Below are 17,398 nucleotides of genomic sequence, written 5' to 3'. Positions count from 1 at the left end.
AAAAGGGTAAGAAATTAAAGTCTGGAGGGTGAGGAGAGGGAAAAGAAAGCAGATATAAAGAGAACTAAGGGCACAGGTCACCTGCGAGAAGATGAGCACTCTGTGTCCTTGCTCCTTCAGCTTTCGCAGCATCTTCTGTAGCAGCATGAGCTTCCCAGATGACTTAATAAGTGCCCCACCCTCATAAGCCCCACTGGGGAGTTTTGGGGACTCCTGAAAAGGGAGGAGAAAGGAGGAGGATAAGAACAGTTGGGAAACATGCCCACATATTCTTACCATGCCACCTAGAAAGCCAGATGCCCAAATCCAACTTCCACACTTTCCCAATTCCTACTCCACTCAGAGACCCAGTCCCTGGCCTTCCAGCCCAGCTCCACCTTGGTGGCTCAATACCCACCTCCCAACTAGTCCCCACCCACATTTCCAGAGAGCAGGTGTCCATCATTTCCCTGCTCTGTGTATCTACCATAGCAGCCACGGGAAAAAGGTATGGATGGTTGCAGCACTTCTTAAGATCCATCATGATGTTAAGCAGCGACACCTGGTTCCCACCACCTCGTGAATTTAAGGCCTCAAAATTTCGAGTCAGGATGTATTTGTAGTATTTCCTAAAGGCCAGGAAAGGGGTGTAAAAGAAACATAATAAAGGAAGCAATTACGATATTGCACTGGGAAAGCTACCGTCAATCCCCAACCCCTACTCCAGGCAGCTCGACTTGCATCTTACTTCTGCATGGGGCTTAGCTCCACCCGAACAATGAGCTCTGTCTTGGCTGGCATGTTCTTAAAGACATCTGCCTTGAGCCTCCGTAGCATGTGTGGCCCCAGCAAATCATGCAGTTTCTTGATCTGGTCCTCTTTGGATATGTCAGCAAACTCCTCTAGGAAGCCCTCCAAGTTGCTAAGAGCCAAGAGACAAGAAAATTAACAGGTTGGCAAGTTCTTTGCCCTGATCTCAGGCTCAATCCACCTCAGATTAATCCTCTACCAGTTCACTTTATCTGCTCCACCTCTTACCTCTACCAACGACCCTTAGGGAACCACTTACTTAAATCTCTCTGGGGTGAGGAAGTTCAAGAGATGGAAGAGCTCCTCCAGATTATTCTGCAATGGGGTTCCTGTCAGCAGCAACTTATGATCTATCTTGTAACCATTGAGAACCCTGAAAAACTAAAAGATGGGGCAAAGCAAGGCAGGAGAATGGGCTTATTAGTGGAAAGTAACCAACCCACAGCATCGGCCTTTTCCTGCCCCAGCTCCCGTTTCCCTCAGGATCAGAGGCTGCAAATCTCTGGTCCTTCCAGACTACAGAAAGTAGTCTGAAACTTTTTTTGTTTTTTAGGACCAGGGCAAGTGGGAGTCCACAACTTTAAGTTTCTTAGTCACTCACCTTGGACTGGTTGTTCTTGAGTCGATGGGCCTCATCCACCACAAGACAGGCCCAGCGGATGGAACCAAGTGCTGCCTGATCAATGGTGATCAGCTCATACGATGTCAGGAGAACATGGAACTTCACCTGTGCCTCCCTCTGCCAACATAAATATTGCCTATTCAGCTGCCACCTGACAACCATGCACCTACACCTCCAGAACCACCTTGTCCTGACTGTGACTCCCAACAGGAGCCATTACTCTGTCCTCTAAGCAGGGATTACAGACCATGGTCCCCAAACTTATGCCCATAATTCCAATACTGATAGATCCATGTATGCCTCTGGGAATACCTGCCACATCTCTTGGATAGCAGTGCAGAGATATAAGGACAGGTGGAGGAACAGAAAGAGAAAGGTGAAGAGAAAGAGGAATAGAGAAACTGAACTGGCTGAGAAAAGGAAGTGACAGATTTGAGGTCTTAGGGGATATGAGGTAGAAGGGCTTACCTTCATCTTAAAAGCTTTCTTGCCCCCTTTGATGGCATTGTCCTCAAAGGAGAATTCATTCTCACGAATGATGGCCCGGCTGTCCTTGTCACCCGTGTATGTCACCACATAGAATTTGGGTGCCCACATCTGGAACTCCCGCTCCCAGTTAATGATGGTAGAGAGTGGGGCACTCACCAGGAAGGGACCTTTCGTGTGGCCCTGTGAGTCAAGAATGGGGGTGCCCTAAGTCTAGGCTAGAGGCTGTATACCCCAGTCCTCTGCTACACTCCTCCATTTTCCCCCCTCCTCACTTCCCCAGTCCAGGCTGTCCCCCTCAAGGGCCTAGAAGCCAGCACCTCCTTATAGAGTGAGTAGAGGAAGACGATGGTTTGTATGGTCTTGCCCAGCCCCATCTCATCAGCCAGAATGGTGTCGGTGCCCTGGGCCCATGAGAAGCGTAGCCAGTTCAGCCCTTCTAGCTGATACATGTGCAGGGTGCCTCCAGTGGCTGTGATAAACCGTGGCTGAGTCTCATATTTCACGGTAGGCTATAGAGACAAAAAGTCAGAAAGCTCAAGGAAATAGTCAGCGGCTCCTCTAGACTTAGTCTCCTCCTCCCTGGCACTGATACCAAGTTGGATTACAATTCCCTCTACTATGGTCTTAGTTTATGAAAGTTCTCACGTCTAGTCTTCAGCCCCCTCCCTCATTCCTTAAGACAATAACCAGTAGCACCATGGGGAAGGGCCATCTGGTGAAAAAGCCCCCAGTGAGCTATCTCTAGTGGTTCCTGCCCTTTTAGGCCAAATGCTTAGCAACTCTTGAAGCAATGCTGGATGCTGAAGGAAGAGCTACTTTTCACAGAGGTTACTGAATCTCTGGGAAGTTCCATCAGTAGCTCTTGGAAAATCTTCAATCACCATGGCTCCAGAAACAAGAAATGCCAACTGAGAGGACTCACATCATTAGTGGGAGAACTGGGAGGCCCATCACCCTGTAGCTCCTTCTTCTTCTTCTTATACTTGCGGGGCTGGGCAGAGTCTTCCCCCATAATTAGTTCTCTGGAAAAAGAGTGAGTCTGAGAGAGGCATGGTCCTTGGGACCCCTACACTTTCTTTTCTGAACCCATTCCAGACCTACTTCCCACTGTCCATGACCTAGATTTTCCCATATTTCCTTTTCCCGGGCTCTTTACTCTCGCCCTTTGGATTTCACCTCAAGAACCAACCCTTCTACTCTTGAGCATCCTCTTCATCACTCAGCCAGAACTTGTTTCTGTTCCTTACACGACCTCTTCACCAAGCCCATCTCAAACAACCCAGCCCAGGTGGCCACTGCCCTAAACTTCAGGTTGAATCAGTCCCTACTGTACCCTCATTTTATGCTGGAGCTTTAGCTTTCATGCCCTCATGCTCAGACTCCCTCTAATCCACAAGCTCTTTCCCTCACCGGTGTCTCCAGTAGCTTTGCTTGTGTTCTTCATATTCAGGGATATTCATTTCATCTTCCTCCCACGTGGACTGGTCATATGGCAAGTCCCTCCATTTCACTAGATAGTGGTAATTCCCCTTTTTATCCACACTGTGGGGCAGGAGGCCATGAGGAGGAGGAGGAGGAGGAAAAAAAAACACGGATCACAAACAGAAATAAGGCCTGCAATATGCAATTATCAGCAAACATGCAGAATCTGTCACCCAGCCTTCAACGATGGGCTGCTGGAGGGGAGTTTAGAATAGCTAAAGTGGCAGCCTAACCTTTTCAGGATGGTATCCTAAAAATCAACTATCACAAAACATTCCTGGAGATCCCTCCTTACATCATTCGTTCACCTCATCACTAAGTATTTTCCTCATGGAGCTCAGAGTCTTGTGGGGAAGGCAGCATTGAAATAACTAAATAAATATGATAACTTTAGGCAGTAGTAAGTACTATGAAAAAGAAATATTCAGAACACGTTTCACATGTTTTGTTTTCATGCCCTTATCCCCAGACTCATGTGCCATGTCTATGCCAGTGGAGATGACAGGAGGCAAAGGACAAAAGGGGCACTGCCTTGCCGGACTTATCTCCTATTTTCTCCCATTCACCTGGAGTAAACAAGGCCAGAAAGGCTGGAGCAACAGCAGAGGTTATCAAGGTTAGATCCACTATTTGGTTAATCAGCAAATACTAACATGGACCATCACCATGGTGAGAATAGTGTCACACACCAGGTCTGACCTCCCCCGGACCAAAGATTCACCTGTGGTTGATGATACGGTGGACAGTCATCCACTCTGGCTTGATGCCAAAACGATAGTACTTCTCCTCCATCTCAGCATAGTGCGGATCTTTCACTTTCCGCTTGTCACTCTTCCCATCATCCTCACCGGAGCCGTAGTCCAGGGGTGGAGGTTCATCCATGTCATTCTTCCGCTGGTAGTTTCGGTACATTACCAAATGGAAGATTTCCAGCTGACAGGGCATAAAAGAAAGGGGAAGAGATTGTCTCAACATCCACAGAGGACAACAGAGACTGGGGAAGAGGCCAGCAGGAGGAATGGGATGGGAAAAGGGAACTATGAAAAAGAATGGATTGGCTGGGCGCGGTGGCTCATGCCTGTAATCCCAGCACTTTGGGAGACTGAGGCAGGTGGATCACATGTGGTCAGGAGTTTAAGACCAGTCTGGCCAAAATGGTGAAACCCCGTCTCTACTAAAAATACAAAAAATTAGCTGGGCACGGTGGCGCGTGCCTGTAATCCCAGCTACTCAGGAGGCTGAGGCAGGAGAACTGCCTGAACCCAGGAGGCGGAGGCTGCAGTGAGCCGAGATCGCGCCATTGCACTCCAGCCTAGGTAACAAGAGCGAAACTCCGTCGCAAAAAACAAAAACAAAAACAAAAAAAAACACAAAAATTAGACAGGTGTTGTGGTACACGCCTATAATCCCAGCTACTCAGGAGGCTGAGGCAGGAGAATCGCTTGAACCCAGAAGGCAGAGGTTGCAGTGAGCTGAGACTGCACCACTGCACTCCAGCCTGGGCAACAAAGTAAGATTCTGTCTCAAAAAAAAAAGGCTGAGTGCAGTGGCTCACACCTGTAATCCCAGTACTTTGGGAGACCGAGGCGGGCAGATCCCAAGGTTGGTGAGGTAGGGAGTTCGAGACCAGCCTAACCAACATGGAGAAACCCTGTCTCTACTAAAAATACAAAATCAGCCAGGCATGGTGGCATATGCCTGTAATCCCAGCCACTTGGGAGGCTAAGGCAGGAGAATTGCTTGGACCCAGGAGGTGGAGGTTGAGGTGAGCTGAGTTCATGCCATTGCAGTCCAGCCTGGGCGACAAGAGCGAAACTCCATCGCAAAAAAGGATGGGTTAGAGACAAATGCCAAAACAAGAGAATAAATAAATTGAAAGAGATGCAACGGTTTCAGAAGATAAGGCCTGGGTGGGGCTGTTACGAGCAAAAGGAGATAGGGAATGGGGTTATAAAAATTGAGAATTTTTAAATATATAGAGATGGGGCTTCACTATGATGCCCAGGCTGGTCTCAAGCAATCCTCCTGCCTTGGTCTCCCAAAGTCCTAGGATTATAGGTGTGAGCCACCATGCCCAGCCAATAATTGTATAAAACACGGACAAAGATAGATAAGGAAGGACATAAAGTTAAGAAAGGCTAAAAAAATAAAATAAAAAGAAAGGCTACGCTATATCTAAGGGAAGAAAGCTAATGGAGATTGGGAGCAAGAGGATCGTAGACCAAAAGGATCACATACAGAAACTAAGCAAGTAGGGTATAAAGGCCAGAGGCCTGAGATGAGAGAAAACAAAGGGTATAGAAGCCCAGCAAATAGAGGGGTAAGAGAGGGAGAGAACGGCAAGAAATGAGGTCATGGGGGAGACAGAAAGAAAAGGTTCTAGTACCTGAAGCTCCTTGGCCCAGGAGCAGTGCCAGTAGGATAGCCCTACCCACTTGACAAAGAACTCTCGCTCCGATCTGCCTTGAAGAGGACGGGGTGGTGGGACATCTGGATTTCCATCTGCTTGTTGAGGGGCTGGCACTGCTACAGGTGGCTCCCCCCACCGCCAATGCAGGATCTTCTGTACTCGACCCTTCAGCACGGGGCACTTTAGGATGGACACGTACAAGAAGGAGGAAAGAGGCTGAAAGAACCCACTGTTAGATGAGAGGACAGGGGTCCCACAAGGGTTCAGGAGTGTAGAGAAAGGAAAAGCTGGACATGAGGACCCCAGTGATGGGGGAAAGGGTCAGGCCTGACAGTAAATACAGAGAGGAGAAGGTTCTACTCACTGTGCATCGGGGACACAGCCATTCCCCATTGGGAATGTCAGGCAGGGGAGGATTTAGACAATGAATGTGGTAGGAGGAGATGCACGCGTCACAGCACAGAAGCTCCCCGCCATCCTTGCACACACGGCAGTACTCCATGTGATCATCCTCCTCCTCCTTCTCCCCTTCTTCCTCTCCCTCCTCTTCATATTCTTCCTCTTCTTCCTTGGCCTCCCACTGGACCCCCTCCTTCTCCTAGGGGGTCAAGGACAGACACACAGACAGATGGAAGAAATTAAGGAGTGAAACTGGAAGATACAGGCAAAGATAGGACACCTGAATTCTAGAAATGCAGAGAAGACTGGCGGGAACTAAGAAAAAGGACACTCCAGTTTCAAAAATGTTGATTCTGGGAGCAAAGGTGTGGGAGAAAGGAATACACTAGGATCCTGGACGCTTGGACATCTGTTACTAAGAAGTCCAGCCATCTGGGGTAGAAAGAGGGTAGGTGAAACCAAGGGGGTCCCATCAGATACTGGCATTAGGTACTTACACAGTGAGGGCAGCTCCATTTGCCCTCAGGAGCCCGGTCAAGCTCAGGATCAAGGCAGACGAGGTGGTAGGCACGAGGGCAGGTGTCGCACAGAATAATTTCCCCACCCTGCTGGCACACCTCACAGTAATCCTGGTGATCCGTCTCGTAGCCATCAACCTCCTCCTCCCCGGCCACTGCAGGACAGCCCAGGACTGTCATATACCCCGGTGAAGGGATAAGGAAGTGGGGCAGGGGGATATGGAGAGAGAGGGAGAAGGATTGAAGAGAGAAGTCAAAATTGAAAATAAGAAAGACAACAAAGGAATGAGAGAACGGCTCACTGACAGGATCACATGCAGCCAGCACTCCTTACCCTTCTTCTTCTTCCTTCCTGGACGGCCTCTCTTTAGTTTCTTGGTGCGGACAGGGCCATCAGGCCGGCCTGAGGCACTGTGGACACTGCCACTGTCCAGGTCTGACTCCTCAGCTTCTGGTTCAGGACCTTCGTCGCTCTGAAAAACATACTGCCCGTAGCCCCGTGGCCGTCAGTGAGGCAGACTTGATTCCACGCCCTCCCCAGGCCTTTGGCTCTCTGCTCTGGCTTCCCTCACAGATCACTGCCTCTGGATCCTTGGCCCACAGGTGTTTAGCAGACAGGGACAGGTTACTCACCGAGCCTCCCTTCTTCCTCTTGCCACCCAGCAGCCCTAGTTTTATTTTAAGTGGTGCCATCTTCTTTCCCCGAAGCTTCTTGCGTCCATCAGGCACTCGGGGGCTCTTACTCCGCCTCTTGTGGCCTGGACCTTAATGAGGAGTGCGGGTGAGAAGAGGAAAAAGTGGAGGTCATGACACATCCTACAATAATGGAGGTCACAGAGGCCTCTGGACTCCTCTGTAGGCTATGGTTTCACTAAGCCCCACTTCCTGAAAAGCATTTCCCCTCCAGTAATTAGGGCTGGGAAGGCAAGAGTTCCAGACTATAATGCAAAGACATGCGGTTTGGAAGATGAGATGACAAGTTGTTGGAAGAGAGTTCCCTACCTTTGCCCTCTTTGGTTTTGGCTCTTCTGATGGGTGGGGGCTGGATATCAGCAGCAGGGGGTGGTGGAAGGGCGGGGGGTCCAGAGGGTGCTATGGGGGTGGCTGATGAGACAGCAGCTGACACCTGCTCAGCTACAGCTGCTGCTGCTGCTGCTGCTGCTGCCGCCACAGCAGCTGCTGACCCCTTGAAGGGGTTGTTGGCGCTGAATTCTCTCCATTTGGCCCCAAGGATGGTCATCATCTTAGACATTGGGATCTTAGGATTCTTCTTAGCAATTAGGGGCCTGTAAATATAAAAGCAGAAAACTCGGACCCTTCACAGATGGTCTGGGAACACTGCCATCTCCCTTCATCAATTAAATCTATGTACATGCTAGGATTCCTGGGTGGTGAGAATATGTCCTATTAGGAGAAACAGCCATTTAAAAAAATAAAAAAATAAAAAGAAGTTTAAAAAAAGGGGAATGAACAGGTTTTAAAAAGCATTAAAAAAGAAATACAGGCCAGACACCGTGGCTTGTGCCTGTAACATCAGGCCGAAGCAGGAGAATTGCTTGAGCTTCTGAGTTTGGGATGAGCCTGGGCAACAAAGCAAGATACTATCTCTACAAAAAAATGAAAATAAAAAAATAATAATTAACTGGGTGTGGTAGCACCTATAGTTCCAGCTACTTGAGAGGCTGAGGTGGGAAGATGGCTTGAGCCCGGGAGCTAGAGGATACAGTGAGCTATGATCATACCACTGCACTGAAGCCTGGGTGACAGAATGAGACCCTGTCTTTAGGAAAAAAGCAGGGTCTCATGAAATAAAAAACAGCAAAATAAAACTTAAATGCATACAAGGTTAAAAAATAATATCGACAAAAATGCTTTACAGTTCATAAAACACTTTCACATATATTATGCCTTATTTCATGCTCACAATAATACTCTTGAGTTACTATGATTCTCTGCATTTTACTAGTAAGTTCCACAGGCCCTGAAGATGGCCTTCTGGATGACAGAGTGTGAAAGAGACAGACCATGCTGGTTCTGTTTGGGGGTGGGATGCTAAGCTCTTGTGCGGACATGGGTGATCCATAGTGCTGAGAAAAGCACCACCTTCACAGTGAGGTAGGTGAGACAACATTACTAACAACAGTCACCAGTTACTGAATGCCCCATAGGGGCCAGGCACTGATTGCACTGTGCTTTCCATTCATTACCCCACCAAATCCACACAGATTCCTATGAGGTATATATTATTATTATTATTCCCAGTTTATCAATTATTTATTTATTCATTTGAGACAGAGCCTCAACCTGTGCCAGGGTGGAGTGCAGTGGTGCAATCTTGGCTCACTGCAACCTTCGCCTTCCAGGTTCAATCGATTCTCTTGTCTCACCCTCCCGAATAGCTGGGACTACAGGCGTACGCCACCATGCCCGGCTAATTTTGTTTTTTTTTTTTTTTTTTTTTTTTTAGTAGAGATGGGGTTTCACCATGAGGTAATCCGCCCACCTCAGCCTCCCAAAGTGCTGGGATTATAGGCGTGAGCCACAGCGCCTGGCTATTCTCAATTTGTAGAAGAGGAAATTGAGGATTAAAGAAGTTAAGTTACTTGCCCAAAATGTAACCGGGATCTGAACCTAAGCAGCTGTCTCCAGGACACTGAACTGATATGTTAAAGTGCCTCCTTCCCAAAATACAACTCCACAATTTTTTTTTTTGAGACAGTTTCACTCTTGTTGCCCAGGCAAGAGCGCAGTGGCACCATCTCGGCTTACTACAACCTCCGCTTCCTGGGTGCAAGCAATTCTCCTGCCTCAGCCTCCTGAGTAGCTGGTATTAGAGGCATGCACCACCATGCCTGGCTAACTTTTTTTATGTAGTAGAGACTGGGTTTCACCATGTTTGCCAGGCTGGTCTTGAACTCCTAACCTCAGGTGATCTACCCGCCTTGGCCTCCCAAAGTGCTGGGATTGCAGGTGTGAGCCACCACACCTGGCCCATCTCAGCTATTTTCTATTCTACTATTCTCTACCGTCCTTGAGGAGTCACTGAAGCTCAGGTCCCACTGCCAGCAATGCACCCTGCATTATTACCAGGGCTTAAGGAAGGGGCACAAGACTTGCTAAGTGAGCAAAGGAAGTTCAGGAACACTGATGTATCTCTCAGGTCCAGTCTAGAGACAAGTCACAGAGCAGAAGATGGAACTGTTGGGGCAGGGGAGGGCTCACTCTATTCTGTCCTCACTTTATTCTGTTGCTAAAGAGTTCTCTAACCCCACCCTGGAATCATGATCGCCCCTCCACCCCTCGCCCCTCAGTGAAGAGTTCTTAACTGGGGTACTTGGATACTTAAGAATTCCCTGAAATTATGTGTGGAATTTGGTGTGTTTGTGCTGTGAATTCTCTGGAGAGCAGTTTCATAGCTTTCATCAGATTCCAAGGGGTCCAGGGCCTCCCTCAAATGAAAAGTGTCTATGCTCAAGGATTCTCCAGTCTTACCGCACCTCATGAACTGGCTAAAGGCTTTGTAGTTGGTGAGTGTGTGGTAATCCTCCTCAGAGAACACATGTTCCACGTCCTCCAGTCCCCAGGTCAGAAGCAGAGTTGCTGACGACTTCTGTTCCACCTGCTGCGGGAAAAGAGTTTTGGTGAAGTAGGTGCTCCTCCAGCCCTTATTCTGGGCCACATACACGCCTGTCTACCTACCCACCAGCTTCCCTGGGCTTTCTGGCTTCTTGCTCCATTTTCCAGTCCAGTCTCCATTCCTCCCCACTTCATTCGCATCTTCAATTCGGATTTCTCACTCTCATTCCCTAATTCTACTCACCTTTTGCCCCCCATCTCCCTCCCCCTTTTTCCGCCGCTTTGTCTTCTTCTCCTTTTTTTCTCGGTGCTTCCTTCTTCGTTTCCGACCCGGTCCGGTTCCATATTCACTGCCCCCACTCTCTGACTTCTCCCGGTATTCATCTCGCTCAGAACCAAATTCCTCCTCACTGTCCTAAGAAAGAGAAATAAAAATAACATTTATTCATTCCTACTATGCGCCAGAAACTGTTCTCAGCACACATTATATCTTATTTCTTTTAATCTTCACAACAATCCTATGTGGAAGCAATTTGTATCTACTTTTTACAGATGAGGAAGCTGAGGCACAGACAGCCAAATCAATGGACTGGCATCCTAGACAGAGAATGCTGGGCTCTTGAATTCATACAGTTTTTTTGGAGCTTGTGCTTTCAACTGCTTCTCTTTGCTGCTGAGGTAAGTTAAATTGACAACGGGGCTCTTCACTAGGTCTTGGCGAATGAAGTTAGGGTCCCAGATCCCTGAGATACAGGCCAACAGTGGCGGGGAATTGGGGGATGGGGGGGCCAAGCCTCCCTGGCTTCAGGACCCCACCCCAACACCAGTAATCAGGACCAGAGAAAATGTAGGTCTCTGAGAAGAATGGGTCTCTTTTTTTTTGAGACAGAGTCTCATTCTATCACCCAGGCTGGACTACAGTGGCATAATCTTGGCTCACTGCAACCTCTGCTTCCCAGGTTCAAGCAATTCTCCTGCATCAACCTCCCGAGTATCTGGGACTACAGGCGTGTGCCACCACACCTGGCTAATTTTCTATTCTTAGTAAAGATGGGGTTTCACTATGTTGGCCAGGCTGGTCTTGAACTCCTGACCTTAGGTGATCCACCCCCTCCTTGGATTCCCAAAGTACTGGGATTACAGGCATGAGCCACCGCGCCCAGCCAAGAATGGGCCTCTTGAGCCTTGCCACAGAGTTAAGAAGTCTTGACACTTACACGCTTCTTGCGTTTTCGGGGTTTTCCTGGCTTGTTCTCCTTCTGCTTCTTGGGTCCTCGTTTTCTCTTCTTCACACCCAATGCTGAAGGCAGCAGCCGAATGTCATCTTTATCTTTGAAGCAAAAAGCACCAGAAAACCTAAGCCTCTAGGTTTCCAGTCTCTGAGGCCCCTCTGCCTGCCCCTTCCCCATCTCCACAGTTCCCACTCTCTAGGAACTCAGCATTAACTCCTCCAAGCCCTGCCTCCCTTCACTGGATGCAAACAGAAAGTGTTTCGAGTACTCTGGGATGCTCTGGTTCTGAATGGGAGGTCAGGGTTCAGAAGAGAAGAGCAGCCAAACCACTCCCCTCCCTCCCCTCCTACTAACAAGGGACCAGGCTCCAGGCCATGGGCTGTGACTGTGGCAGGTCCTTTCAGTCACCGCCAGGGCTCCTCCTGCCTTCCCCCTCAATTCGCCAGCTGGCATCCTGCCCAGGAACTGGGGAAGCCATGCCCAGCTGCTGGCCTGGCCTGACCCCAGCACTTGGAGTGGGGAGACACAAGCTGGCAGCTCCCTAAGCCAGATGCTAGAGAGGGAGAGCCAAAGGTGGACACCTGGGTTCTCACACTAACACCCTGGGGCCCTGACATCTTTTGCCAAGAGGGAGGCCTCTATTTACATTTCCTTGGATAATGACCAGGCATCCTGTCACCCCTACACAGTCCTGGAGGAAAAGAAACCCTCAGCTGGTAATTTTTACTTCTTGCCCACAGGGTCACAGTATCTGCCTCCATCACCACACCCTAATTCGGCAGGAGAAAGTCTCCACAATTACTTAAACATTCCTTCTCCCAAGTAGCCTGAAATCTATCTTCAATTCTATTCCCATCTCCCTGCTCCCTTTGAGAACTTGGGGGCTATACCCTTTGTTTCCCGATCTCACCCTTCACCTCAATATTTTGTTTCAGATATCCTGACCCACTCATCTATATGCAGTATCAGAGACCCAAACAAAGATATAGGCACAGACAGACACACCCAACATATGCCTTCTCAAAAGCGCGCACGCACTCTCTCTTTCTCTTTCTCTCTCTCTCTCTTTTCTCTATCTCTCTCTCTGGCCCACAGATCCAGAGGATGACCTGTACCTGCTTCAGCAGGGCTAGGTCCCTGGCTTTCTCCCCAAATGTCTCTGTCAGAGGACCCCAGGCAGGCTCTTCCCTGATATCCCCCCACCCCATTATCTGTGAAGGCTTGGGGAATGGAGCGTTATTCCACATGGAGGAAGACAGGACGCCCCACAGACTTGAGGCCCTGGGGCTCTGGTTCGCCTCCCTCCTCTACCAAGCACTAGACTAACCAGCCAGACCTGTCTACACAGGCAGAGGCAGTCGCTGCAGGACGGGAAAGCCTGGGCTTGGCCCAGACCCTAGCTCTAGGACACACAATCCTTTCTCCCTCCCTCAACAGCCAACGGAAAATTAGCCACAATTAACACCAGAGGCCTCGGTTTCCAGTGGCTCAGAGTAGCAGCCTCTCCTTCCTTCAGTGCTACCTTTCCTGCTAACTCCAGCATCCTGTGTCCCCTTGTGCAGGAAGACACTCTAGGACTGCATGCATGTGTGCAGGGAGGGTGGCGGCCGAGAGCTCGGGTGTGAAACGGAATGGGGACTGTAATAGGAAGTCAGTAAGGAAGGCGCCATGCCCCAGCAGCCGGCTTCCCCTGACCCCTGGGGCTTCAGTTGACTTGAACAGGGAAACAGAGGCTGCCGGGGCAGTGGCAAGGGCAGGCCAACTGGCTAAGAATCAGGGACTGGGCCTTCGGCACCACCAGCCAAGGTTGGTGCACAAGCCGGTTCACTGTACTCCCCACCCCAGCAGGAGGTTCCCGAACTTGGGCAGCGGTCGGTGGCGGGAGAGGCAAAGCGAGAATGGCGAGGAAAGGCAAGGAAGGGTAATAAAGCAAATCTAAGTCCCAACCTCGGTCTCAACAGGCACTCAATGCTGGCCTGGAGCCCAGACTCTCCCACATCCCCGGCTCGGATCTCGGAGGGGCGGAGGGGGGGCCTGAGGGCTCAGGGCGGAGCCTGGCCGCCGAGAAAGCGGGAGGAGTCTCGGCCGAAGCCTCGCCTCCCGCCCGCCCCTCTCTTCTTCTAATCTCACCATCAATCTCTCACACATATATTTATTTTTTCTCAAATTCCCTTCCCTCCCCCACAACGAACCACCATAATAGGTCTGCTGCACATGCGTACTGCAGGCAGGGGGTGGGTTTGTATTTTCAGACCTTTTGCAAAGAAACTACCAGAATTTTCCGCACCACCCACAATCATTCCCCACCCCCACCCCCAAGGAATCACATCTATATATTATGTTATATTATTTCTCTCGACTTGCCAGAAGGGGGAGGGAGAAGAAATGAGTTTTTGGCTTCCTGCTCCCTTCCCCCACCAACACGAGTGCTATTATTTTAAACGCTTAACAATGTAAGGAGACTGAAGAGAGGGGGAAGGGATAAAATTGGTCTTGGGTAAGAATGTAAAACAAAATGGTGAGAATCATAGCAGTCGGAATGGAAAACAATGGAAACCTCTCCTGTGCACAAATGCATATTCTAGACAAGAGCGAGGGCAGCCTGAACAAATTTCCTTAGAGGAGGGTTATTTTCCCCACACTTAGGCAGACAGAAATAATGAGTGGGCTAAAAATATTTTCCCGAAGTTTTACCTCCGAAAGTCATCTGAGGGGGTGTATCTGGGTCACTCATTTGACTTGGAGGGCTGAAAGGGAGATAAAAATTGCCCAGGGGGAAAGGGGAGATGGGTTTTCATTTCTAATGTAAAATGTAAGCAGCCTTTGACGTTTCTTCTGGTCTATTCAGAAAACCAAGGGGGAAAGGGGAGGCCCGGTTGACACAAAGACCCATCTCAACCTCCGATCCTTTCACGCTTCTTTCCTCCGCACGTACCCAGATCCGGGACCCACCCCACCCCACCCCAGATTCCGAGTCCCAATACAAATAGGTGAGGGCTGCCAAGCCCCTGGCAGGACCTGGCGTCCTTTCTTTCCCACTTTTCAGCGCCTCTGCCGGAGGCAACCCCAAAGGCACCCTCTCCCCACAACTCCCCTTTCCTTCCCCTCCTGCCATGGCGGGGGGCTCTCAGGGAGAACTTTTTCAAAAACTTTTCTCTTTTTCAGACAAGCTTGGGGGGCGGGGAGACTTTATCCTGTTTCCAGGAGACACATCCCTCCCCGACCCACAAGAAAGCACCCCCCGCTCCCCCAAAGGTCGTCTCAGCTAGACGGGAACGTTTGCCACAGAAGTCACACGGATCAATATGACAGTTTTACAAAGAGACCGATGTTGGCCGTTTTGAAGTTTGCTGCATTTGTGCCGCATGGCAGCCAGAGGCCTGGGGGTGCGGACGTCCCCTGCTGTTCCGCAAGCAGGGGGTGTGGACACCCCGATGCTCACCTATCTCAAAGAAGACTAGAAATCACTCCACTAGGAGGGTGGTCTGGGGGGGACACCGCTGGGCGCCTGACGCGGCGCAGCGGTCTGGAGAGCGCCGCCCAGAGAATTCCGCCGGGTGACTTGTCACCCCGGGGAACGGGTGCTGAGTGATGGTCAAGCTGCAGAACAGCTGGGTGGGCAGTTCACGCCCCCCAACGTGCTCAGGGAGTGGGTGGTTTCAGCGAGAGAGTGACAGTGAATGGCAGCCGCGCGAGAGTCACAGCTGCGCAGCTTGGCCACCCCAGACTGACGGGGTCAGGAGGGGAACCCCCCCCCCACCGCACTTGACACAAAAGAGCCCAGTGCCCCGGAGAGATGAAGGAGGTGGAGCTGGGGGCATGTGGTTCCCCAGACACTCTCCCCTCCGATCCCCAATCCTAAAGGACCGCTGTCCCCTGCACAGGCTGGGGGAGCTCCAGTCTTATTCCAGGAAGTGGTCTGGGTGGACTGTGGCCACCACCTGCCCCTACTTATCAGCAGCCCACAAACATTCACACGACCCCTCCCTCTCGTGCCACCTAACGCCCCTCAGTTGGCGGACACCTAAGTCCCCACGGGTGGAGGGGGGTCCGATGGACACCGTTCCTCCTCTGCCTGCCCAAGTCCTGAGCGGAGGGGGCAGGCCCGCCGGCTTCTCCGTGCGGGGAAACCCCGCTCTCCCTCGGTCCAACCCCACCGGGGCCCGAGCCCGAGGGGCGCTCGCGCGGCCGCCCCTCCCCCACGCGCCCCTCCCCCACGCCGCCGTCCGGCCGCCAGGGTCTCCGCGGTCCCTCGCTCGGCCAGGGAGGGGGCCCTGGCTTCGCCTTGGCCGTTTCCTGCCTACCCCCTCCCCGCCGAGGGTAAAAAAAAAAACCCTCCTCCTCCTCCTCCCCCGAAAGCCGCGACCGAGTGGCCCGGTCCGCGCGCGCAGCTCGCGCCCAGCGCTCTCCAGCCGGGGTGGCGGCGGCGTTGGCGGCGGCGGCGGCGGCGGCGTTGGCGGCGGCGGGGGAGGGGTGCAGCGGGGGAGGGGAGGAGGCCTGGCCCCGCGGTCGCGGCCGCCAGCGACCGCCCGGACCGCCGCAGGGCCACGGGCCCGAGCCCCGGATTCCCGCCCCGGATTCGCCTCGGCTCGGCCGCGCGGTGGGTGCCTCGCCCCCGCCCGGCTTCGCGCGCCCGCGGCTCCCACTTGGGCTTGGGGGGTAGTCGGGCGGCCGCTTACCTGGCGGCGGGGGCGGGGGCAGCGGTGGCGGCGGCGGCGGCGGCGGCGGCGGGAAGAGGTGGCAGCCGGGGGGGCTGTGGCGGTCGCGGCCCCGGTCGTGGCCCGGCCCGCGCCCGAGTACTCCCTCGTCATCGTCCTCCTCATCGTCTTCGTCGGCCGCCTCTACCTCCTCCTCCTCCTCGTCGCCCTCTTCTTCCTCCTCTTCTTCCTCCTCCGACACCACCATCTCCTCCTCCTCCTCCTCCTCGTCCCTCAGAGGGGAAGCCATCCTGTGGCTCTGGCCCCCCCACCACCCCCCCACCCACCGCCCGCCCGCCTCCCCCACCGCTACCACCACCACCTCCTCCTCCTCCTCCTCCTCCTCCTCCTCCTCCTCGGCGGCGGCGTCCTCCTCCTCACCGCCTCCCCCAGCCCCCCAAACCCCCGGGCCACCCCCCTCCAAAACCCCCACCCTCGGGGCCGCTGTCTGAGGAGGGGGGCCAAACCACCCCCAAAAATTGTCTTGGAAAAAAATTGAGGAAAGACTTTTTTTCCTTCTCTCTTTCCTCCCAAGAGAACAAGAAAGGGGGATTTAAAACATATATATATATATATACATATATATGTGTGTATATATATAAAAGTTTTCGACTTCTCTCTGCCCCCCTCTCCGTTGCTTTAAATATATTTAAATTCTGAGGGGGGCGCTCAGAAATATTTCTCAGAGCTGAGGCACTAAGATGGCCGCCTTGAAATTATTTTTAAAACAACCCCCCCTCCAGCACCGCCACCCCCTCCATAAAGAAAAGGAGAGGGGGGAAAATCCCCTTTTCAAACAAAATGGCTGGCTTAATATTTCATTTTTCACCCCCCCATTCTCCTCCCTGTTACACCCCCATCTCCAAGCCTCTACCCAGAAACCCACAAATTTCTCCTTTTTCATAACTGATTAGTGCACAGATTAATAGAGATATTTTCCTTGTGTACTGAAGTGTGTGTGTGTGTCTGTGTGTCTGTGTGTGTTGGGGGGGCATGAAGGATTTCTGCATAAAACAAAAATGGCTGCTGTGACTAACTCCCCCCTTATAAAAAATATTTGAGGGGGGGCATTAATCAGTACTCATGCTCAGTCTGACATCAGCATAAATTGTTAAAGGTTAACTAGTTAGATACTAGTCCAACTAGATTTAATTTTTTTTCTTTTCTTTACTAGTCTCTTCCTC

General features: G+C 51.5%; 2 protein-coding genes across 38 annotated transcripts in view; one reads left to right on the top strand and one right to left on the bottom strand.

Annotated features, from left to right (window-relative positions):
- Window positions 1-17,398, bottom strand: part of CHD3 (chromodomain helicase DNA binding protein 3) — a 54,911-nt gene that overhangs the window by 10,936 nt on the left and 26,577 nt on the right. For 8 of the 35 annotated variants that reach the window (XM_035299900.3, XM_035299908.3, XM_035299901.3 and 5 more), the window contains exons 1-20: window positions 16,197-16,495; window positions 11,503-11,615; window positions 10,530-10,700; window positions 10,207-10,331; window positions 7,712-7,995; window positions 7,343-7,473; window positions 7,044-7,194; window positions 6,689-6,882; window positions 6,157-6,390; window positions 5,769-5,972; window positions 4,104-4,315; window positions 3,311-3,442; window positions 2,823-2,922; window positions 2,218-2,409; window positions 1,880-2,080; window positions 1,391-1,528; window positions 1,049-1,170; window positions 728-901; window positions 467-608; window positions 82-213 (exon numbers count right to left, since the gene is read on the bottom strand). In XM_035299900.3, coding sequence (XP_035155791.1) covers window positions 82-213; window positions 467-608; window positions 728-901; window positions 1,049-1,170; window positions 1,391-1,528; window positions 1,880-2,080; window positions 2,218-2,409; window positions 2,823-2,922; window positions 3,311-3,442; window positions 4,104-4,315; window positions 5,769-5,972; window positions 6,157-6,390; window positions 6,689-6,882; window positions 7,044-7,194; window positions 7,343-7,473; window positions 7,712-7,995; window positions 10,207-10,331; window positions 10,530-10,700; window positions 11,503-11,615; window positions 16,197-16,464 — 3,420 coding nt within the window. In that variant the 5' untranslated portion in view covers window positions 16,465-16,495. Of the gene's footprint in view, window positions 1-81; window positions 214-466; window positions 609-727; window positions 902-1,048; window positions 1,171-1,390; window positions 1,529-1,879; window positions 2,081-2,217; window positions 2,410-2,822; window positions 2,923-3,310; window positions 3,443-4,103; window positions 4,316-5,768; window positions 5,973-6,156; window positions 6,391-6,688; window positions 6,883-7,043; window positions 7,195-7,342; window positions 7,474-7,711; window positions 7,996-10,206; window positions 10,332-10,529; window positions 10,701-11,502; window positions 11,616-14,211; window positions 14,265-14,959; window positions 15,108-16,196; window positions 16,496-17,398 lie in introns of those variants that run through there. The other 27 variants (XM_035299903.3, XM_078372937.1, XM_078372929.1 and 24 more) reach the window with 9 other exon arrangements.
- The window catches only part of LOC144582572 (uncharacterized), a 28,529-nt gene continuing 26,674 nt past the window's right edge, over window positions 15,544-17,398 (top strand). For 2 of the 3 annotated variants that reach the window (XM_078372978.1, XM_078372979.1), the window contains exon 1: window positions 15,544-16,117. In XM_078372978.1, coding sequence (XP_078229104.1) covers window positions 15,571-16,117 — 547 coding nt within the window. In that variant the 5' untranslated portion in view covers window positions 15,544-15,570. The remainder of the gene's footprint in view (window positions 16,118-17,398) is intronic. The other variant, XR_013535562.1, reaches the window with a different exon arrangement.

This window comes from Callithrix jacchus, chromosome 5, assembly GCF_049354715.1.
Source record: "Callithrix jacchus isolate 240 chromosome 5, calJac240_pri, whole genome shotgun sequence".
Lineage (NCBI taxonomy): Eukaryota > Metazoa > Chordata > Mammalia > Primates > Cebidae > Callithrix > Callithrix jacchus.
The sequence above is the reverse complement of the archived record's forward strand: the minus strand, read 5'-3'. Positions and strand labels throughout refer to the sequence as shown.